Below are 16,813 nucleotides of genomic sequence, written 5' to 3'. Positions count from 1 at the left end.
GAGCAACGTTTAATCTTTCTGCAAGTTGTTTTTGAGTTTGACATGCATCTTCATCCAATAATGCTTGTAATTGTTGGTCTTCAAACTTTTTTGGTTGACCTGGACGTTCTTTGTCTTTCACATTGAAATCATCACTTTTAAAGCATTTAAACCAGTGTTCACAAGTATCTTGAGATGGAGCATGTTCACCATAAGCTTCCTGAAGTATACGATAACTTTCAGCAGCACTTTTCTTCAAAATAAAGTAATGAATTAAAACTTCCCGCAAATGCTTTTTGGCACAAAATTCAACATTTTTAAACGTAAAATTATCTATGATGTTAACACCTTCAGAAAATTTGACATATGAAGTTTGAAGCTTGTTGTCAATACAACAAAATAGCATATATAACAAATCGCATATATATCAACATATGTGTAACTCCATCTATTGAAATCCGCATTATTAACCGGTACACCTGGTATTGATTTTTTTCTTTTGCAAAATAAATTTATGAAACAAAGTCAAATGAGAAAGCTGTTCTAAACTAAATATTTTTGAGTTCCACAGTGTAAATTTAAAAACAAACAAACAAAACCCCCTCAATTTTAAGTTCTTACTCAAATGCTTAGGAAAGATCAGAGTCACATTTGCTGATTGAATGGCTTGAAGATAAATGGTTTATAGGTAGAAATGAACGAATAAACTGTGTAATCACTTTCACTCTGTGAATTAGTAAGGCTTCAGATTTACTATATAATAAAATTCAAAGCCCAGAGTGTTGTAGTACAATTAAGCAATAAAATATAAAGGCACACCTTTCATCCTTCCCATCATGGAAAAAATTTCATTTAAAAAAAGGCACATCTTCAAAAATCTCAAAACATTTTTTCCTCTGATTGAAGTCCAGTATAGTTTTCAGATTTCATTGCTGATCAAAATACTGATCCGAAAGTAGGCTTTCTTCTACAATCCATGCTCTTCTTCTTAAGAGCAGCCTCAAAAGAAGTAATGAATTGACAGCTTCTTTGATTCAAATTAAGAAGTAAAATAAAAAATGTCCTACAGACTGAGGAGTCAATGATGTTACCAAAAGCCAGAAGCACTGGTATCAAAGAGCAACTTCCAGAATTATGCTCATTGACACGTAATGTAGTAATTTGGTCCTTTGATGAGGACAGGTCACACAAGGTTGGTTAGAGATTCTATTTTCTCCCTAGAAGCCTACTTTGTTTAAGATATTGGTTTGAATCAAAATAAAAGATCCACTTTCCCTTAGTCTCAACCCTTCTTTAGTGTTGGAATATGAGGCTTTGGGATTCATGAAACTGAATAATATGTCCCACTTGGAAGCTTTTGTATTCTAAGACTGTTGGTTAATACCTTTTCCTGGGGAATTAATAGTAAGAAAAAAACCAGATAACTATACTATCAAATTTCTGAGGAAGAGTTTAAAAGTACTAATTCCTTGCCAAGTATGTTCTGATAAATGAACAGATATATAATCCAGAATTACAATTTCTACTGAAACAGGTAATTGTAAAGTTAGAATTGACAATCAATTCTCCCGGTGGAAAAGGAAATACCATCTACTAACTCTCTCTCTGTCATATTTTCACCTGATACTTGTTAGTATCGCTGGTGCTGCACACTAGATGTAATATTGTTTTTAACTCCTATTTGTAAAAACTTATGTTACACCTCTCTGTCACTGCTATCTTACAGAACCACCAAACCCTCCCCCATGTGCTGGCTTAGGCCCCCCCATAGAGGTGGGGTGAGAGCAACAAAAAGGATTAAGAAAACTTAAAAGGAAGAAAGAGTATGGTCTTCTCTTCTCTAGAAAAAACAAGAATTGCAACAGACAGAAAATGATGGATAATGGAGATGAACAGAATGTTGGAGGGAAAATTTTAGAAATAGTGGTAGTACTTTTGGGGGAGGGGAGAATGCTGGTATATAATGGACTTCAGAACTTTAAGACACAAAATTTCTAAATTTCACACTTGAAGTTTTAGTCCAATGACAAAAAAGAGGTTTTTTCTAGTTTCCCTACTAAAGAAAATATGAAATACAGTCATGCGTCGCATTACCAACAGATATATATTCTGAGAAATATATCATTAGAAGACTTAGTCGTTGTATATCTAGATCAGGGGTCCTCAAACTACGGCCCGCGGGCCACATGCAAATACAAATATTGTATTTGTTCCCGTTTTGTTTTTTCACTTCAAAATAAGATATGTGCAGTGTGCATAGGAATTTGTTCATAGTTTTTTTTTTAAACTATAGTCCGGCCCTCCAACGGTCTAAGGGACAGTGAACTGGCCCCCTGTTTAAAAAGTATGAGGACCCCTGATCTAGATGGTATAGCCTACTACATACCTGGGCTATATGGTGTATAGCCTGTTACTCCTAGGCTACAAATCTGTATAACATGTTACTATAGTGAATACTACAGGCAATCTATAATAATAAGAGCGTAATATGCTAATTAGAGCAGAAGTCCTTCCCGGCGACCTTCCTGACAAAGCAGGGGCTGTAAGGGAAGCCTGGGTCCTGGGTGCCAGAGGGAAGCCGATGCCGGCAGCCAGAGGAAGGAAGGTGTACTCTTGCACGAATTTCGTGCATCGGGCCTCTAGTTATAACATGGTTAAACATTATGAATCTAAACACAGAATAGGTACAATAAAAATATAACATAAAAGATAAAAAATGGTAAACCTGTATAGAGAGAGCACTTACCAAGAATGGAGCCTGCAAGACTGAAGGTGCTCTGGTTGAGTAAGTGAGTGAGTGAACATGAAGGCCTAGGACATTACTGTACATGACTATAGACTTTATAAACACTGCACATACAGATTACACTAAATTCATTAAAAAATGTCTTTCAATAAATTAACCTTAGCTTACTGTAAACTTTTTACTTTATAAACTTAAAAATTTTAACTTTTTGACTCTTTTTATAACAGCTCAAAGCATAAACACATTGTATAGCTGTATAAAAATTATTTTTTCTTTATATCCTTATTCTACAAGCTTTTTTCTATTTAATTTTTAAAAATACTTTTTTGTTGTTTTGTTAAACACACAAACACATTAGTCTAGCCCTATACAATGTCATCTATATCACTGTCTTTCACCTCCACATCTCATCCCATTGGAAGGTCTTCAGGGGCAGTAACACGCATCTCTGAGGATAACACTGCTTTCTTCTGGAACACCTCCTGAAGGACCTGCCTGAGGCTCTTCTTGAAGTGACTTCACTCTTTTCAGAAATACAGTGGAACCTCGTTTCTAGAACTTAATTCGTTCCAGAAAGCTGCTCGAAAACCAAATCTTTTAAACCGAATCTTTTTTCCCACTAGAAATAATGTAAATTGAATGTGTTCCAAACCCCTAGTGATTCCGTTCTAACCTTTCTTATAGATAGTACATGTGTACTGTTAAATTTATAAACACTCCTTTTCTTAAATTAATTGAGCCACTCCCTACTAGCCTTAAACAAATTTTTCATATACTACTGCTTGGAAATGCTATCACCAGCTAATTGCTTTTCCTTTATACAATCAAGTTTTTCTACGTATTCAATTGCCTGTGATTGTTGTTTGGTGAGCACTTTCACACCCTTAGGAATATTAGCACTCTCAAAATTCCTAAATTGTGCTAATCCTCGATTTCTCTAGCAACAAAAGCACTCTCTCCTTTGTTGCTTTTTATCTTGCTGAGGTATCACATGAAAGGGTCACATCAAAAACTGAAGTTTTGGTTGACAACTGAGACAGTTTTTACTGTGAATAACTTGGCTGAGAATCCAACTGTTCAAGATAGGAGATGTTTGAGAACCGAGATTTGACTGTCCATGGTGGTTTGTTTGGTTTATTTCTTTTTTCATTATAGATTTGCTTGTAAACAAATAATGCACCATGAACATTCCTCTCTATGTAATGAGAACCTTTCCATGTTTGGGTCCATGTTTTCAAACTTCGTAAAGAGCTTGCTGAATGAAGTCAGCAAAAACTTCTGCCAAAGCCTTCACCATGAAGTTACTTGGAGATTCTTTTTCTTCTCTTGCAGTTTCCTTTTCTCTTGCCTTTTCTTCAGCTATTTGTTCCTGTTCCACTCCTAATGAGTCCTCATTAGTCAGTTCCTCAGGAATCACCTCTAGGAGCTACTCAGTGTCATCCTTATACATACACAGGTTAAAGTGGTTTGCCACTGTTCAGCCATAGCCTGACTGATTTTTGCAACATCCTCATCCTTGACAAATCCTTTGAAGTCATGGATGGACTTCTTGTGTGTCTTCTTCCAGATGCCTTTCATATATGCCTAGGTGACATCACCCTAAGCAGGTTTCTTATGCAGTCTTAGACATTGTAATAATTCTAGAACTTCATCAGTATATTCTCAGTGTTTTTATATTGCAGCAATAGCCTGGGCAAAGGTCCTGGCTTTAAAAGCTGCTATAACTCCTTGATCCATTGGTTGAATCAAAGAGGTTGTCTGGAGGGAGAAACACTACTTTGATGTTGGGGTGAAGATCACCAATAAAAGGAAGATGTCCGGCAGCATAATCAACAGTAAACAAAGTTCCTTGAAAAGTGTTATTCTCCAAATAGTATTTCTCCATTTTGCTGCTGTAGCAACTCAGGAGGGCATCTTGGAAGAGAAGCTGGGTCATCCATGACATCCTATTGCTCCTGTGTTATACTATCAGTGTTATACTACCAGCTCACTGATATGGTTGAAGACCCTGAGGTTCTCAGTGTGTCAGATCACAAAGGGTTCCAATTTGTAGCCTGCAACATTGCCCCCAAGCAAGACTGCTATCCTGTCCTTCAAGCCTTGAAACTTGGCATTGACTTGGCCTCCTTATGGGCTGAAGACCTTTCAAGACATCTGTTTCCAGAGTATGGAGATTTCATCATATAGAATTATTTACTCTGGCAAGTAATTTTCTTTCACAATCAGTTTATATAGTTTCCAAAAATTCTTCTGCTGCCTTCACATCAGCAATAGCAGAATCAGCACTCACTTTTTCACATTATGTAATGAATGATGATTCATTCTTGAATCCTTTAAACTACTCAGAGCTAGCAGTATACTCAACGTCACAAACAAACATTTTGCTTTGGCCAGGATCGTCATGATGCTGAGAAATATAAGCTTCTGTGTCTGGTCTTTAATCCAGGTCATTAGAAGTTTCTCCATATCTGATATAGGCCCTTTTTGAATTTTTGTTAGTCTCGTTGCCTTCAATGAAGCAGATCCTATAACAGCTTCTGTCACTTTGTTCTTGTTCTTCAAGATTGTAGCTATGGTGGAATGGGACATGCCTGACTGCCTAGCAATAACTATCACCGGTTTTCCACCTTCATAGTCCTTAATCACTTTAATTTCATTTCCAGGTTAATCACTCGACATGGTCTCTCACTGTCAACATCAGCAATGGATTTTGTATGTTTAGGGGTCATGATGAATAAAACAAACAAGATTAAATCAATCACAAGAGAAATGATGCAATCAAGAGCTGTGGTAAACAGATGTATGAAGCTGCTTCTGGTGTAGCATACACAGCATACTGTTTTACAGCAAACTCTTTTTTGTGAGTAGAAAGAATATTCTCTCAAATAACAGTAAAATATATAACACTGTAAATATATAAACCAATAACATAGTTTATCATTATCAAATATTTTGTACTGTATATAACTGTATATGCTATACAGTTTTTTAAATCCTCACCCAAGGATATGTTTTTATTGATTTTGAGAGAGAGAGAGAGAGAGAGAGAGAGAGAGAAAGTGCGGAGAGAGAAAGAGCGCGAAACATTGATTGGCTGTCTCCTGCACGCACGCTGACCAGGGCTTGAACCCGCGACAGTTATGTGCCCTAACCAAGAATCATATCTGCAACCTTTTGGTGTATGGAATGATGGTCCCACCGAGCCACTCGACCAGGGCTATGCTATACTTTTATGATTGGCAGTGGTTTATTTACACCAGCTTCACCAATAACACATGAGTAATGCATTACATTACTATCTTTCAACAGCTTCAACATTACTAGGTGATAGGATTTTCAGCTCTATTATAATCTTATGGGACCATCTTTGTATATTCAGTTCATTATTGACAAAAACATTATTACATGGCACATGACTGTAATCAATTTTGACATTTTCCACTATGAAAGGCCTAGGGCTGAAAAGGGAGTATACCTGTCCCACTTACCTGGTTTTTTGTAAGTGAAGGGTCCCAAAGTCCTACATCCTCCCATGTAGTGTTTTTCAAATAAAAGTCATTAGGTTCAAACTGTTTAAAATCCTAGAAAACAGTGAAAAAAGTTTACAAAAACACAGTTGTATCAACTCTAGCCCAACCTTACTTATATATCCTTTCTCTTAAATAGGGTTGGAGTGATGTACCAGAAAATCAACCCCACCAAGAGCTAAACTAGGAGCCAGAAGACTCTCAGGAAACACAAAAAGGCACATGGAAGTTGCATTGAACATCTTATATCAACCAAATATTCCCCTAATGATCAGACAGTTTCCAAGGAAAACACTGAAAGTTTTAATTAAAAATTTAGCCACAGATTAAATGCCAAAGTACCTTTCATTAGAGTAATGAAACTCATCAATTGTATTAGAATGGAGTGTAATGTTCACTTATAGCACTACAGATGTGATATTCTGGTTCTGTACAATAAATAAATAGATATGTTAGGGGTGGGGTAGGGGGGGATTGGATTGGGAAGAAAACTCAAGATTTCTGAACCCAAAAAGGAAGAAAGCTATTCAAAGAAAATAAACAGTATTATGTTGAATTTATACTCATATAAAAATTTAATGGCCTGCATCTTCCCAGGCTAGGAAGATAGTCTTAGGGTATAATTCCCCTTGCTCCTAAAAGGTTCACAGTTCAGTGTGGGAAAACCAAATACATGTAAATTGCAGGATATGTAATGGGTGTATTCATGGGGGGAAAAATCATGCAGGATAGAAAAGGTGCCTTATTGCATTATTTATTCTATGAAGATTACCTCACTGAGTGTGATGTGAATGGATATTTCATCAGGCAGATCTACCTGAACTTGAGGGGTTGGAGAGGAAGTGGAGCGATCATCCATGATGGGAATAACTTAACTAGAGAAGCTGCAGTCTACATAATCCCTAGACTATTATTAGTGGGAATCAGGAAAAGAAAACCTGTTGAATAAAGGAAATTGCTTTTTTTTACTTTCAATTCCATCCAAACATTTACTGAGTACCTATTTTGTGCCCATCACTGTACTAGGTGCCTGGGATATACAGATGGACAAGCTAGTTCTGGTCTCTGACCAGTTGGGGCTTAAAGACTAGTGGGGAACACAGCTTTAAACATTTCTTGTCAATCAGAGGCTTTGTTGACCAACTAAACATAAGACCTGGAGCAATGAGATCTGGAAAAGGAGAAACCAATACACTGGCTATCCCACGGGGTTGTTATAAATAAAGCTCATAGAATAAAAGGCTAGAAAAACAGTTTGTAAAGTCCAAACTGTTATACAAGGGGAAGATAATGGTCTATGATGGGTCAAAAGGGCCAACAAATGCTCAAATCCTATGAAAGAGACGACGAGCACCCAAACCACCATGACTCAACAATCAGAAGGTCAACCAGAACATTCAGGTATATTAGAATGGGAACAGGCTCTGGAGTTCCAAAGACAGATCCTGCCACATGCATAGCTGTGAGGTGGACCTTTTTCCTTACAGTTTCTTCCTCTGTAAATTGGAGATAAGAATTTCTATATCCCTCCAGGGGTTGTTTTAAGGACTTGAAATTTAGAGATAATTTTAAAGCACCTAGTATATTGCCTGAGATGTGCATGTCCTCAATGGTAATTGCTTTTGCTTCAGGATGCAAAGATGAAAAAGCCCATTTTAGGGAGAAGGGAACAAGTTAGGCTAATTGAGAAAGCTACGGTGAAGCTAACGGTGAGGTTCAAAATCAGAATCACACCTAAGAGTTCACCATCCTGGCCGCTGACACAAAGTAATGGATCCGAAGCTGAGTCATGTTAAAATTAAAAAATGGCATGCTACTTACTTCTATGTGTTCTTTACAGTATTCCAACCCAATGTCACTAAGTATTTTTTTCACAGTTTTCCGGGCTTTTCTTAAACTGCCAAGATTGTTGACAGGAAGTTGGAACATAGTTTCTATTGGAAAAAAAAATTTAAGTCAAGTCAAAACATGTACAACTTGTAATATTTACTAATTCCACTGATAGTAGGATCAAAAACCCTGGCCCAGTCTGATAAAATAAGATGAGTAGATATTTTAGTATTTTCTGAATACTTAAAAGAGGCAGGCATAAATAAGTGGTCTCTGATCTTTTCTATTTTCAACAAGACATTTTATGTTATAGATTGACTATGAGTCTAACCTGGCACAATACTAATTAAACTTTTGGTGATGGACTTCTAAAGTTGAGAATTAGGTTAATAATACTGGTTATTTAAAAATCAAGTGTTAGTGCTTTCCTCCTTGTGATGTCAAACCTCCGAAAATAGAAAATGCTCACCATTTCAGCATTATTACCGTATAATTTTGAGTGCTAGGGAAAAGCAGCTTTTGTTGTCTGGGAATTGTCTTGAACATTAATTGCTATGGTATTCTTTTAAAAAAATGATTTGTATTCCTTAAAAAAAATGTTTTTATTGATTTTAGAGATAGAAGGGGGAGAGGGAGAGAGAAACATCGATCAGTTGGTTGCCTCCAGCATGTGTCCTGACCAGGGATTGAGCCTGCAACCTGGGCATATGCCCTGATAGGGAATCGAACCAGCGACCTTTTGCTGCACAGGTTGATGCTCAACCAACTGAGCAACACTGGCCAGGGCTTGTTATGGTATTTTTTAAAGAAACATTCTTAAACGTTTCTGTATACCACAAAAGACACTAATGATTGTGTAACTTGCCCCTCAGCCAGCGCCATTCCTAGACAAAGGCACTCACTTATGGTCATGGAATGAATGCTGAGATGGGAAAAGCTAGGCACAGCATCAAATAATAGTAACTGTTATATGACTTTAGGGGAATCTTGAAAAATGAAAAGCCTACCAAAGAAGAAAATTTTTTTTCACTTTCCCAAGGTCCGTAAAAGCAATGGTTAAGAAAATAGTTAGTAAAACTTGGGTGGATGAGAATGTGTATGGCTTCCAATGAGACCACAAATGTTTATTTTAAAAAACCATAACAATTTATCAACTTAATAATCTAAATCAACTTTACAGTATATAAAGTCATTTTAAAAACCAAAAACAAAGGCAAAAAACAAAAGCTAAAGCATCAAAGAATTAAAACTTAATACATGCAAACCTGCTTTTCTAATTAATAATAAAGGCTATTACTCTATAATACCACTACCATTTTTAAACCACAATCATGAAGTCCACTAATCCAAATGTCATACCATGTTACCTCATTTATTATTCTAATGCAAAAATCAATTAACTATGAAAAGTGGGAAAAAGGGTGAACCCTACTAAAACCAACAGTAACTCCTAGAAATTCTGGATCTGAATATATTACCAGAACTTAGACATCTCAATATCCTATATAATAAAAGCCTAATATGCTAAGTGTCTGGTCGTCCAGTTGGCCATTCAACCAATCAAAGCATAACATGCTAGTGATATGCTAAGGCCGCTCAAGTGCTTGCTATGATGTGCACTGACCACCAGGGGGCAGATGCTCTGACCAGTAGGTTAGTTTGCTGCTGTGGTCCAGCCGATCGGGACTGAGTGAGATGGGCCGGACACGCCCTGGAGCCCTCCCACGGTCCCTCCCTGGCTGGCCAACCTCCCACATCCCTCCCCGGCCCCAATCGTGCATCAGTGGGGTCATGGCTGGTGAGCATAACAGCACTAAGGATGTCCGACTGCCAGCTTAGGCCCGCTTCCTGTGGGGAGCGGACCTAAGCTGGCAGTTGGATATCCCCTGAGGGCTCTTGGACTGTGAGAGGGTGCAGGCCGGGCTGAGGGGACACCCCCGCCCCCGCAGTGCACAAATTTCGTGCACCGGGCCTCTAGTATTCTATATGAAGAACCAAAGTTGAGCCAAAAGAGAACTGAGAAAAACAGCCTTCTCACCTTCAAGATGGACTCCTACCACTTATAAAGCATGACTATGGTATTCTCTGCACTCTCTGCCATCCAATAACCTGTATAATATCTAGCTAAGAGCAGACTTGAAAGTAACTTCTGATACAATTTAATGTGCACTCAAGACCAAATCTATACCTTATGGAAATGTAAATGCTAAAGAGACGTCTTGTTTCTCTAGTCATTTATAAACTCTCTGTGGGTCAAAACCAGCAGAACTTTTGGAAGAAGTTAATCCTGCTTCACTTCAGAGCAGAGATGTGCCCAGAAGGCAGCCATTACTGGTTTCCTCTGCATCCTGGATAAGTAGCTCAACATCTCAGCAAAACAAATAGACAAAGATTTGGAAATGTTGCCACCACTGACGCCACCAGTCCATACAGAAAACATCCAGGGGAGTCAAACTACAGCTCAGAATAAAGGAAAACTCATTCTTCTATGGAAAATACCAGGCATTCTAAGTGCCCACCCACAGCTAACGAAGTTGTTTGAAGATATCCAAATGAAGCACCTAGGTAGGTACCTGCATGGTAGGTACCCAATTAGTTCTGAAAAAGTGAGTATGCTCATAAGGGAGCTTCATTATAAAGAGCACAATTTATAAAAAGTGACATTTCTGCCATACAGTAAACCTCAAGTTTACTTATTTAGGCTGAATTAAATAGGCTTGTAAACAAAATAATAATTCTGCTTATTGGAAAGTGCTGTATAAAAATGGTTCTTCGCTCTATTATTAGTAACTAGGAGAAACCCAGGTTAAAGTTTATATACTGAAAGATGCAGAATATTCTGAACTAAGATTATAACTGTCTTCATGACATTTCTAATCTTGGGAATTCCATTATCTGCCCCTTTCCCCACATGGAGGTGTCCTCCATGTATTTGCTTACAGTGGCCTTTTCCCAATATTTTGTTCATCTGGAGCTGGAATAACACCTTCATGTGTTAGAATCCTCAAAAGCATTTACAAAGATTCTCCTGTTATTTTTGTTGTTGTTGCTTTAAATTAAACAGGCACACAGTATAGGAATGTAAGCAAAGAAGGCTTCCCCTACTCCTATCATCTAGCTATGCAGCACCCCTTCCCACAGAAGGGGCCATTGTGTATACTTCTTCAGCTTTCCTGTGCTTATAATAAAACAAGCCAAAGGTTCCTTGAAAGAAAGCCTCCACCAAGCTCTATCAGTTAATGTCAATTATTATGGGTGACAGGTAGAATTCAACTCTTATTTTTTTCCAGCCTCCTGCTTGCTGTAAAGAGAAAACTTCAAATCAATGGCTGGTTCCAGGATTCATTAATGTTATCTATTTGATTACTATTTAAATACTTTTACAATTACCCTGGCCTCCTCTCCACCCCTCAAAAACCCTTTGAATTAGAAATCTGGAGAAGGTGCCCAAAACTTAAGTGATTAAAGGGTAGGAACAGAATAATTAGGAAACTCAGTGCCTTGACATTAAGGACAGCTTCTTTACTTTTGAATAGAAAGAGAGCTAAAAACAAAATATTTAATTATTAGCCTTAGGGAGAAAGATGTCTTACAGTATGTTGAAAACAATATTGTGTAGAGATGGTCTTTGGAAGGAACACAAAGGGATGGGCTTACTCTCCCTCCTTTCTCTTGAACTACCCTTAACTGTCAGGATGGCCATTTTCACAAGGTCAGCACCATTATCCCAATACCAAGGAGAGCTCCCTTCAGCCAAACCATAAACCTCTTAGTTCATGGCATAAAAAAGGGAAAATATCCAATTTAATAGAATGGTACCATTGTTCATGTGTTCATCAATAATTTTCAGAGCACCTTCACTTTGCCAGTCAATAAACTAGGAATAGAGAGATTAACAGCACACAATTCTTATCCTTCAACAGCCCATCAATTCTAGGGGACAGATCTAGAGCACACAGTAGGCACAAGCTCACTGGCGTAAAGAAGATACTTTGTTTTTGTGTGCCCAACTTCCTCTTGGAACCACCCCTGCTATTGATGTGCAATCAGTTAGGAGGAGGCCCTTAGTCCTATAGAGCAGAGTGTATATGACGACTCAGGCCGACCAATTAAGAGTAGTCTATCTCAGTAGACATTGATGGTACAGAGTTGGGCATGTGCCTCAAATAGGGCTGACTGTAATGCTGAAAAGCAGAGTCAGAACCTGCCATTTCATGGAGAAAGCAGGTGAGAAAGATTCCTGCCCACATTGCTTAAGTTCCTCAATCCACCTGTGCCTGAAAGCCAGTCCCACTACCCTCTGACTTTTCAGAAATAAGAGCAAACACATTATCATATTTTCTTAAGCTTTGGTTTATGTCACTTGTAACCATAAGTCTTGGTAGTCCTGCAGTGGGACATAGAAGAAGTAAGTAAGAGGAAAGATGGGGAATTTTGTGCAAAATAATTATAATTTTAATTGGGTCTATCGGCAGAATAGGAGTTTACCAGAAAGATGTAGTTATTCTAAAAGACGCTTTGGCCCTAGTTTCATTAATAAAAAACACAATATGGAAAGAGTAAAACATTTTCTAAATTCTAAGAATTTGGGGAAAACTCGATGTATTAATAACAGAACCGAAGATAAATAGCTTTTGGGTAAGCATATAATACCTGATGAGCTAGACCTAAATAACATTTTTCAGAATGATTTAAATTTATTGTTGAATGATTCAGTCACATTCCTTTTTCCGATCAATCTTTGCCCTCATCTACTGATTGGGGCCAAAACACTGAAGTTTTACTAATTCTGGGCCAAACTCCTACTCACATGCTTTCAGTGATTCAAAGTGCTGCTTTTCCAGATAACTGAAATAAAAATCTAAGATCCATAGGCCTCGGCTACAGATGAATGACAACCATATAAATTATATATAAGACTGATCAAATGCATGTACCACTTTCTCCTCCAAGCAAAAATACTTCTTTACTCCAACTACTAAGAGGGTAAATAAAGGCAGAAGAGAGCCTGTCTCATGAGGAAATATATATAGGCTGATTCTGTACAGGAGAAGGATGATGATGCAGGATCAGTGACTGTGGACTTGACTGAAGGAAAGAAGTCATTAAGTGGGGAACATAATTATAATCACTTGGCTTGGATCTAGTCAGGTGTACTCAGGATCTTCTGAGTCAGAGAGATGAAGGGAAACCCAACAAATGATAGTGCTAGGTTTTAGCAGGCTCAAGGCAAGGTTTGCAGGACCTGACACACCAAGAGTCAATGGGGCTTGTCTATGTATGATAGTCCCTGCCAGATCAAAGATGGTATAATTTAGTCTCTATTTTTAGGGGTAGAAAAACAAACAAACAAACAAACAAACAAACAAAAAAACATTTATAACTGTGCCATTAGAAAATAAGACAAAACCAATAAAACCCAACCTTAAACCTTTGACCAGGCATAGATAAATAATCAAGCCAGGAGGAAAAAAAAAAAAAAAAGCCTCCAAATTAAACCTCTCCAGGTTATCCAGGTTATTTAAGCTATTACAAGTGTGGACCTAGCTTGGCATTTTCCAGTACATAATTCTGCATATTTTATATTCATTCTTATATGATGTTACCCACGTTACTAATAAGAATACATGTTAATTTAACATACCAGAATATACAGAAGCAAATATGACCGTGTGTCCTAGTTTCCATCACCCACTGGTATAACTCTAATATAGGGATGGGCAAAAGTACATTTACAGTTATAATACAAATAAATACAATAATTAATAAATAATAATACAACCCTTTGCCTTACCCTGTATTTGGGAACTGCAATCTAAACATATACCAGTCACAACTAATGCATATTAGCAAATGCAACAAAACAACTTTCATAAGGAAAGCATTTCTAACACTGCATTGAGAGCCAGACAAGGATGATTACATGTAAGAATGTTTATCCTTCTTCAGAGTAACACCTAAACATAAGCTGCTTAGTCTAAACCAGTGGTTTTTAAGCCCACCCACCCTACCCTCCAAATCCTTGTTTCTAAAGAAATCTTAGATGAAATATAAAAAAAATAAAAAATGGAGGGGTTTGGGTTGAAATGAAGAAAGAAGTTCTCTGTCCCCAAATATCTCCTTGAAACAGTTACTTGTCTAAACTAAGCTCATAATGCAAACTTATGCCAACGTGGCTGTCTACTGAAACATAAAATCTGGACCTAGTGGGCAATCAATCAAAGCAGGAAATTTGGGGGCTATAGCAGAATTCCAATAGTTTAGTGAAAATACCCCCTAAATATAACTAGTCTGATCAAAATAGGAAGCCCACAGTAAGCCTAAGGATTATAACATAGCTTTTACTTTGATGTTGTCTTTAAAGCTGTAAAGATAAATACAACCCAAATTAACCGTTAAGAAATTCAGACCCTTGATACTTAACTCAAAACAAAGTACAGTTAGTTGACCTTTGCACAACGTGGAGGTGAGGGGCAGTGACTACCTGTGCTGTTGAAAATCTGAGTATAACTGAACTCCCCCAAATCTTGACCAGAAGACTTAACAATAAACATAAACAGTTGATTAACACGTTTATGTTAATATGTATTAACACACTTGTATACTAATATATACTGTATTCTTATAACACAGCTAAATAAAGGAAATCATAATAGAAAATACACTTATGTACTGTACATATTTATCGAAAAAATCTGCATATACTAGTAAGTGTGGGCCCATGCAGTCAACTGTATTCCAATTAATGCTGATGAAAGTATATAACAACCTTATAACCCACACTGGGGTTTAAGAGTTAGAAATTTGAAGTTTCTTTAAAAAGCTAGGCATTTTAAGAAAATTCTCATAGAGAATCAAAGCACCAGTTACTTCACTGCTACCAGGATGGTACTTAACCCCCGCAACCCCAACAGATTTTGTAATGTCTCTGTGGAAACAGTTAGGACCTAGTTAAGATAAAAACAGTTTAGGCAAGAAAGAAAGATCATTCCCATATTCATACACTCTCTCTTCCTCCTACTTCCCCCCTCCCTCAGCAACATATTTAATACCTGTCAACATCACTCATTAAGAAAAATTGTGGTCATCATAAAACACTTTATTTTTATAAGCAATATGCGCTTATCTTTCCTGACTATTCTGGGATCTGAAGTGAACACAGACACCTTATTTGCTTTTAAGGGTGTCACTAAGTCTATATTTAAATTAAACCAGTTGTGAAAAGGTCTATATATTTGTATTTTTTAGAATGAACCTTGCCCAGCCGGCGTGGCTCAGTGATTGAGCACTGACCCATGAACCAGGAGGTCACAGTTCAATCCCCAGTCAGGGCACATGCCCAAGTTGTGGACCCGATCCCCCCCGGGGGGGGGGGGCATGCAGGAGGCAACCGACCAATGATTCTCATCCTTGATGTTCCTATCTCTCTCTCCCCCTCTCCCTTCCTCTCTGAAATCAATAAAATATATATATGTGTGTATATATATATAAACAAACAAACAAACAAACAAAAAAATGAACCTTGAAAAGCCATGCTGGAACCACCCTCCAATACGTGAGCACACCAAGGTCCCAGACCTACATTCAATCTGGAAGCAATCATCCTACTCAATCTTTTTATAAAACACAGTTCTGAATAGAAGTAGCTGACCTGTCAATTTCCTTCCTATAAACTTGGGCAAAAGACCTTCCAGATGCCAGAAGCTCTTCATAGAAAGGCAGCTCTGTCTTTTCTCTTTCTCAAGTTCCAAATACCACAGAACAAGTAACTGTCTGACTATCCCAGGGGCAGAATACTCTTTCGGATTAGCAGTTAAAACTGTGCAGCATGACAGAGGTAAGAAAGAAAGTTTAGTCTCTTCTCTTAATGTGTAGTAGAGTTGAGCCTAAAAGGGGGGGTACTTAGAAAACCCTGGAAAATTAGAAACTATTTTGCAAATGAAGACACACTTGTACCAAAAGCTAAATCTGAAAAATGAACATCACTTACATTGCTCAGGATCATCATATTGGAACACTGTTAATAAAGGCAAGAAGTAGGAAGAAAATGTAACCTATTTCTGTTTTTATTACTAACTGCATTGACTTTTACTAGCCTGTTTGATAATGAAAATAAAATCAACACACCACCCAAATAATTGAGTAAAACATCAAATACAAATTGCCTCTAATTCAGGATAAAAAACACACCTTTGATTTTTTTCAACTTTTAACCAAATCAATTGTTAAATTCCATATATAATTAAGTTTTTATAACTATTTCTTTGGTCAGTAGAATATATTTATGAAGGCAGAGTGAGTATATTTACCTAAATAGAGTATTCTGTATGAAAATAATTGGCCACAGGAATACTTCTACCCACTTTTTATAAACAATGTGTGAATTCCTTACACAAACAACTGGGCTCTAAGAGGCTATTTCTATGTCTGATCACCTCAAAGGAGAGAAGCACAAACCCTACCAGGCAGCTCATTTCACACTGGACAGCTCTGTTCACAAGCTTACTCTTTACAAGGTTTTGTAAACTGCCTACAACTCTCAGGTCAGCTACAGAAGTCTAATCATTTAGTCACATAATAGCCATAAGTTTTAAAAACATTTCCTCCCTCCTTTCCAAGTTTTTCCCCTTCTCCAAGTTAACCATGCTCAGTTCTTTTCACCATTCCTTGTGCTACTGCATAAGCCAATCACCAAAGAATAGGCTCCAGCTTGTCAATCTCTTTTGATGCC

General features: G+C 37.5%; 1 protein-coding gene across 6 annotated transcripts in view; it reads right to left on the bottom strand.

The window, feature by feature from the left end:
- The window catches only part of ADNP (activity-dependent neuroprotector homeobox), a 45,445-nt gene that overhangs the window by 6,272 nt on the left and 22,360 nt on the right, over positions 1 to 16,813 (bottom strand). For 2 of the 6 annotated variants that reach the window (XM_005866189.2, XM_014539675.1), the window contains exons 2-3: positions 8,074 to 8,186; positions 6,214 to 6,306 (exon numbers count right to left, since the gene is read on the bottom strand). In XM_005866189.2, the coding sequence (XP_005866251.1) occupies positions 6,214 to 6,306; positions 8,074 to 8,181 (201 nt within the window). In that variant the 5' untranslated portion in view covers positions 8,182 to 8,186. Of the gene's footprint in view, positions 1 to 6,213; positions 6,307 to 7,024; positions 7,191 to 8,073; positions 8,187 to 13,726; positions 13,807 to 14,506; positions 14,619 to 16,072; positions 16,105 to 16,813 lie in introns of those variants that run through there. The other 4 variants (XM_014539672.1, XM_014539674.1, XM_014539673.1 and 1 more) reach the window with 4 other exon arrangements.

The sequence above is a fragment of the Myotis brandtii genome, unplaced genomic scaffold (genome assembly GCF_000412655.1).
Source record: "Myotis brandtii unplaced genomic scaffold, ASM41265v1 scaffold225, whole genome shotgun sequence".
NCBI lineage: Eukaryota > Metazoa > Chordata > Mammalia > Chiroptera > Vespertilionidae > Myotis > Myotis brandtii.
The sequence above is the reverse complement of the archived record's forward strand: the minus strand, read 5'-3'. Positions and strand labels throughout refer to the sequence as shown.